At 45.2% G+C, this 7,596-nt stretch overlaps 1 protein-coding gene across 3 annotated transcripts in view; it reads left to right on the top strand.

The window, feature by feature from the left end:
* Positions 1-388: 388 nt before the first annotated feature.
* KCNC2 (potassium voltage-gated channel subfamily C member 2) overlaps positions 389-7,596 on the top strand; it is a 159,514-nt gene continuing 152,306 nt past the window's right edge. For all 3 annotated transcript variants that reach the window (XM_042860113.2, XM_065559226.1, XM_005291330.5), the window contains exons 1-2: positions 389-514; positions 1,525-2,188. In XM_042860113.2, the coding sequence (XP_042716047.2) occupies positions 1,544-2,188 (645 nt within the window). In that variant the 5' untranslated portion in view covers positions 389-514; positions 1,525-1,543. The remainder of the gene's footprint in view (positions 515-1,524; positions 2,189-7,596) is intronic.

Below are 7,596 nucleotides of genomic sequence, written 5' to 3'. Positions count from 1 at the left end.
TCTCCCCCAGCCCCGCACTCTCGGAGAGGGCGGTGCGCGATGGAGTTTGCTGGAGAGTGGTGCTGAAGGGACAGCTCCCACGCCACCCTCCTTACGGGAGGGACTGCGCTTGAAAGACAAACCTGAGTTGCATTTTCACCTTCAAATTAGAGTCTCCCCAACCAGCCGCTCGGATTACAGCAGCCAGCACCCAGTCCCTTAGGTGCTCTGACCAGCCATCCATGGTTTTGCTTTCTCTCTGTGATGGTTACTCTTCATTCCGATGTTGAAAGATTGCATGTATTGTGCAAAATGAGGGAGGCGAGATCTACCAGCAGGCGGTGGGGGCTGCTTTTATTCCTTTCGCAGTTCAGCACCAAGGATGGTGGAATAGCCACCTGAACATGGGGAGAAAAACAACAAGTAGTTCTCGCCTGACAGAGACACACACAGGTTGGCGGAGGATCCGCCAACAGCTGCGAAGAAAACAGCGTCTGGTATATGAAGAGGAGCCTCTCTCTCTCTCCTCATTAAGGTATTTGAGAAGCCGGAGGGTAGGGGGGATACCGTGGGAAAATCCACGCCAACCTGGCTGTGATTCCGTCTGGTCTTCCTAAATATGAATGTATAGGTAAAATCCGTGGGGAGGTTAGTGCTTTGAGAAAGTAGCAGCCAGAGCTACACGCTAACGGCTCCTATAAGGGTGTGCCTGCTGCCTGAGCTGTTTTGAGGTTTGGGTTTTCCTCCTGGAGACCAAACCTTCTCTTCTAAGTCCCTAATATAATAAAAGATGGACAAATAGCAAATAATTTAACCGCTTGCTTTTATTCAGAGAGCTTGATCCAAGAACCCCAGAAACAGAGATGAAAAAGGGGTGGGGAAGGTGACTGATCCGTATCAAGGAGAAGCAGGGTTGTTTGGTTTCCCTCTGCTTTCTCTCTGTCTATATTGGGGGAAGGAAGAGGTGCAGGGGAAGAGTCCAGATCACTGAGGGGGGGAAAAGCCGTCTGAAAGCAGGGGAGGCAAAGACTGGTTTGTAGAAGGGGGTGTGGGAGCAGCAGTGCTTTGAATTCGTCAAGGATACAGCGAAAGGACTACGAGGTTTGTTTCAGGGTCGTTTGCAAACCAACTTTCCAGTCGCTGGTGCGAAGAGAAGCTCTAACAGCTGCTATTGTACGAAAGCGAGGAGAGGAATAGTGGGAAAACGAGGCGGAGACCCTGGGATGTCAGGGGAAGGCAGGTCCTATTGGAGGGGGATTTGGGAAGATAGAAAAGGCAGTTCTGGAGATTTGGCTCATAGTGGTGGAGGGAAAGGCGGCAAGTTGGGGAAGAGAGGAAGGGTCGACCTAGGTGGTGGGCACAGGAGACGGGAGGAGGGTAAAGAGCAGGGAAGATGTGGGCTGCAGTGGGGCATTTTCGTGTAAGGGGGTAGGAGGTAGAAAGTGACCTCAAGAGAATCAGGCTCCCTATCACCCCTCCCATTTCCCATCTTCCTCCAGTCCCTGCTGGTCTCACGCTGACGGGTCTGTCTGTCTGTCCCCCCAGTCATGTCTGACCCAGAGAGATGGGCAAGCTCGAGGATAACGAGAGGGTGATCCTCAACGTGGGGGGCACCCGGCACGAGACCTACCGGAGCACGCTGAAGACCCTGCCGGGGACCCGGCTGGCCCTGCTCGCCTGCGAGTCCCAGAGCGAGTCGTCGGGCGGGGAAGAGCAGCCGCCGCCGCCGGCTCCCCCGCCACCGCCTTCCCCCAACCTGCCCCCGCAGGTGCCGGGCGGCTGCCCGGAGGCCAGCAGCGGCGGCCCCAGCGAGTTCTTCTTCGACCGGCACCCGGGGGTCTTCGCCTATGTGCTCAACTACTACCGCACGGGCAAGCTGCACTGCCCGGCCGACGTGTGCGGGCCGCTCTTCGAGGAGGAGCTCGCCTTCTGGGGCATCGACGAGACCGACGTGGAGCCCTGCTGCTGGATGACCTACCGCCAGCACCGCGACGCCGAGGAGGCGCTCGACATCTTCGAGACCCCCGACCTCATCAACGGCGAGCCGCCCCTCGACGGCGACGACGACGACCTGGCCGCCAAGAGGCTGGGCATCGAGGACGTGGGGGCGGCCGCCGGGCCCCCCGACGGCGTGGGCGGGCGCTGGAGACGGCTGCAGCCCCGGGTGTGGGCGCTCTTCGAGGACCCCTACTCCTCCCGGGCCGCCAGGGTGAGAGCGCGACCCCGGCCCCGCGCAGGCGCTGAGTAGGGGTCCTGCCTCAGCCCCTGAGCCCCGGGGGGCGTGGGGACGTGACCCTGCCTCAGCTCCTTTCCCCCTGTGGGTGACCTGACTCAGCCCCTCCCCCCCGTGTGTTGGGGAGGGTTGCCAATTTTGGTGGGATGGATTCCTGGAGGTTTCAGCACCTGACATAATCTTTAATTCAAGATTAATCTTTAATTCCTGGAGACTCCAGGGCAATCCTGGAGGGACCGAATCAGCCCTTGGTTCCCCTAAGTCAGCCCTTGGTCCTCCAGGGTGTTTGTGTATGTGGAGGAGGGGTGACACTTGCTCAGTTTCTGGTCTCCCTGGGTGTGTGTGGGGGGACCCTGGTTCAGGCCCTGGGGTGGGGTGTGAATGTGTGGACTCTAACTCAGTGCCTGGTCCTCTGGGATGAAGGGTGTATGGGGGGGGGCAACCCTGCCTCAGTCACTGGACCCCTGAGGTGTGTGTGTGTATGTGTGTGAGGGGGTACTCCTGCCTCAGTCACTGGACCCCTGAGAGGTTTTGTGCATGGGGGTACCACTGACTTCTGGTGTGTGAGTTGGGGTGTATGTGACCCTAAATCTGTCCCAGGTCCCCTAGAGGGATTGGTGTGGGGATGAGTTGACCAAAGGCTGTATATAGATACCCACAAGAATAGCAGGATCTGGACCCTGCTAGAGAGGGACTCTGACTCACCCTGCTCAGGCTTTGATTTTGTGGGTGACACTGTGTTAATAGTGAAGTGAGGGTGACTTGCTCCCTGTGATTTGTGAGGGTGTCCTTAGTTCTCTCCTTGCTTTGGTGTCTGGATCTGAGCGTGAACATAGTTTAACGTATGTGTGACAGAGGGTGATCCTGATTCACTCTAGTCCTTGGATTAGTCCTTGATTTCTGAGGGTGACCCTTACTCATTCTGTGATCCAGGACATAATTCTGCGGCAGTAAGTGATTTTACTAAATTATCTTGATTTAGACTGGAAGTTAGGATTTTACCACAGATTATTTTCTGTTTTTGAGTGAGACCCTGATTTTAGTCTCATATTTTTGTTTCTTATTCAATCACCATGTGGATTCACTGTCTGACCTGTGGCTTTGGGCCTAATTAAGTATCTGGAGTTCCTTCTGGTAAGGAAATCAGGTGCAGTTTTTGAAGAAAAAGAAATGGAGGTTTTCCCAGGTTTAATTTTTTTTAACCCCCCCCTTCCACAACAACCTTCCCCAAACAATTTCTTCCTTTTGTGTTTGTTGTAACTACAAGTGGCTTTGTTTTATGCAAGTGGAATACGTGTTTTGCAACATATGTATCAGGATTTCTTCTGAAGGGTTCAAACTTGGGCCTCATTCTGCAAATACTTACAACTATGTTTAACTTAACCATGGGAGTAGTCCTATTGACTTCAATAGCATTACTCACCTTTGTAAAATGAAGCATGTGGATAAGTATGTTGCTGAATCATATTTTAGGGCCTGATCCAGCTCCCATTGAAGTTAATGGGTTAATGCCTACTGACTCAAATGGGGGTAGGACTGGATCTTTAGTGAGAGGAGAAACTATCCAGGCAGGAGGTGCATTTCTCCCAGCTGCTCTGAGGCTCCCCAGTCACTCCTGTTCTTCACTGTTTGGTAGCATTCCCAAGGAATCACAGCTTGTGCAGCAGTTCGCTTTGTCTGTGCCACTGGCTTCAGATAATACTGAAATAAAATATAATAGAGGATTAATGATAATGGAATAAATTCCTATTGTTGCTTACTAATGGGACATACACACACCCATTTATAATATTTCAGCAATATTATTTTAAAAGTAGAATGTGCTCTAAATGTCAGACTAATACCCGTCTTCATCAAAATGCTATTGGAAAACATCTTCAGAATATTCATTACCTACATTTTCCTTTTAACTGTGCATTGAATCTATAGTGGGTTTGTTTGTTTTTTTTGGAGACTTTCCAACATTCTTTGCCAGAGAGCTGACAAATATGAAGTAAAGGTTAAATGGAAGACACCAAGAGAAACGTGGAAAGGCAAATGCTGGCTATAATTGAGTCATAGTACCATAGTTCCTTCACATGTTTTTGATCCGCTTGAATTCCTCAATAATCTTTCAATGCTGAGGACCAGAACATTTTATCATTAGTTGTTTGGTTGATATTAGTGGATTTGTCGAGTCTTAAAATGAACTGTGTATTTATATTGTAACATAACATTGTAATCTGTTAATATTAATATTATAGAAGTGACTGCATTTACTTCTCAGTAGATTTAACTCTTGATTTCTAGTTTTGAACTCTTGATTTCTGACTGGCTGCTTAATACTGAAGTAAATAAGCCCATAGCTAGGGCTATAACTACATTGCCTAAATTCAGTGTTTTGCCTTTCCTCAAGGCTGCTACTGTTTATGGTGACCTTTCTGCTAAGAAGGCCACTTTGTGAATTGCTAGTGGCTTTCAGAGAAGAAAATAATTTTGTGTCTAAGTGCTAGTGAACACCTAATGAACAATTTCATTTAATCACCTCCCTGCCACTTTGGGGACCTCAGGCACTGATACACCTTGGCCCCATATATTCTCTGTCTGTGGTTTATAATAGTCTAGTCTCCTGTGGGTTGTAATATTTTGATCTAATTTCTGTTATTGGGTTTAGTATGTGAGTGCTGAGTGGTATTGATGGCCTGTGATGTATAGGAGATCAGACTAGATGATCTATTGATTCTTTCTGGTCTTAAATGATGATTCTCTAGGTACATCAAGATTGAAAACAAAACAACAAAAACCAGAACACTCATGGCAGTGAGTCTCAGAGCTTGGGTGAACTAAGGCTGTTGTCCACCGGACTAGTGCTATGGGCTAAAAATAGTAATGTAGAGGTTCCCACTTGGGCTGGAGCCTGGGCTTTGAAACTCAGTGAGGGGAGAAGGTATCAGAGTCCAAGCAGGTACATCTACCCCATAATGTGAGTCCCATGAGCCTGAGTCAGTTGATCTGGGCTCAGAGACTGACTGATGCTTTTTTTTCCCCTTTGGCAATGTAGACATAGTGTAAGACTCTAAGTGATGGCACTGGAATTGAAATGTTATTGCCAATTTAGACACCATCTTTCCAGAAAGAAAGATAGCTTTCTGACGTTTCTGATAAATGCAATAATAGTTTGTGTAAACTCAAATAAATGATGTGTAAATCTATAAACATTTTAGGTGCAATCCTGGGTCCACTGAAGTCAGTTGCAAAACTCCCATTGACTTCAGTGAGGCCAGGATTTCACACTTTGCATTGTAGTCTATCTTATTGACTCATGAACCACTTATCTCAGATTATAGAGATACTTAGTGTTAAACGTTCATAATCACTATTATTTTTTAGGATTACTGTTCTATGTAATTTGAGCGATTTCAATTTTCTGAAATATGACAAAGAAGAAAACTGGCATTTTATTTATTTTGATTAACAGGATAGCACTTAATATTTATGATTTGTGATTTCTAAACTGTGATCTCTAAAAATAAAAATTTATAGAAATTCAAATGTAAGTTGTCATGGTAACCTGTTGTGGTGTGTGTGAAAGATTCTAGCAAGACCATCAAATGATGTTATATAAATAGTGGAAGTAACTAGTTTGTTGATGAAAGATGCATTTGTTTCTATGATTCTAAAAATCTTCAACTTTAATCATATTCAGATGGTAACTGAGATTTATTACCTGTTTTTTTCAATATTCTGTTAAATGGCCTAAGAATGAGAAAGCATTGATATATTAACTGATGTTCCTTAAGAACTCACGTGTCCAAAATGGTGGTGGTGGGGCTTTGATTTTGTTTCGGTTTTTTAAAGAGATATATTAGTAAAACAAAGATAAGATCCAGGTATGTTGCAAGGTAGAGCATGATCAGTATCATTTCTGCCACTATATAGATATAAAATGTGATATACACATGTGATATCTTTTAAATGGGATTACATAGAATAATTTCTTCCAAAATTTCCAGATCTATGCAACTTTTCCTACTGTGGTTCTCTTTTTGAACATTTTTCTTTCACTCCAGACATAAGTAATAGAGAAATCATTCACAAAACAGCATTTTCCAAAATACTGTTATGCACATATAAGAAGACACTATGCTAAGACACTAGCATAGAAGGGACCAGTCATTTAACATTTCTGTGTCTTTGTTTCCCCATCTGTGAGAAAGGTATTATCCCTATAAAGTGTATTATGAGACTTAATGAATTCATATTTGTAACTCACTTTGACATCCTTAGGAGGCAATTGCTATATAAGTGTAAAGTATTAATTGCAGTCAAGAAGAGCAAATTGCAAAGATGAATCTGAAAAATTTATAAGGAAATATTTGAGTCAAAATTAAGTGCTGGGTGTGAAGGAGTTCAAACAGAACCAGCCTTTGGGACCCAGAAAGCTTTTAGTTATCGGACACTCCCAGCTCCAACAGGGACTTACAAATGCAAGAGTTAGTTTCAGATTTCATGTTTAAAACCAAGTAAATTTTCTAGTCCATTTTCTTTTGAAATATAATCTTGAATATGTGATGCAATGTAAACAGATCATTAGGGTTTTTTACTTATTTTTCAGAAACATCCTGGGTTATCCACAATCCCCACTATGGGCTTTCAGATCTGGCCTTAGGGTCTATAAAAACTGTGGCCACATGCCCCCCATTTTTTGAGAAGACCGTAAGTTCATTCACCACTTTGGGGACAGTGTCTGCAAAATGGGGTAGTTGAACAATGTGACAATCAGCATGGCCTATTTCACTAAATATGGTACTTCATGTAAGGCCCTTTACATTCTAATCCTAACCTTCTGTAGCTGTAGTCAAGTCACATAACCCGTAGTTTCCTTATCTCTAAAATAGAGACAATAATATTTGCCTGCTAGCAGTGGGGAGAGTTATGACAGCTAATTAGATAACGTTTATGAAGTGCTAATATTCATTGATATGCAAAAACTTCTGAGAGTCCTTGCAACCTTTAGGTCTATCTGGACAACTACTTCTTGCACAACTTAAAAAAAAAAAAAAAGGTATATCCACCAGCACTCTTGCTGAAGCGGGATGGGAGTCATAAAGATACCACACTTCAGTATAAAATTAGTCAGTTAAACTTCAAAGAATTATCTCACTAATCTTCTCCAAAATCCTCAAGCATTGTGATGTGACTGCAGCGGGCAGGAATTAGTTACATTGAGCTAGATGGGAGAGGAGACACGTACAGGGGCGGCAGGTTTGTATAATTTTTGGTGGTGCCCAGAACGGGTCCAAGTCCCGCACCCCCCCGCCTTGTAAGCCAATATATATATTTTAAAATAATGTAAAAATGGACTGGAAATAGTACAGTTTTCCTATATTGCACAATGTGTGGGG

The sequence above is a fragment of the Chrysemys picta genome, chromosome 1, assembly GCF_011386835.1.
Source record: "Chrysemys picta bellii isolate R12L10 chromosome 1, ASM1138683v2, whole genome shotgun sequence".
Lineage (NCBI taxonomy): Eukaryota > Metazoa > Chordata > Testudines > Emydidae > Chrysemys > Chrysemys picta.
This window is presented reverse-complemented; position numbering and strand designations above follow the sequence as displayed.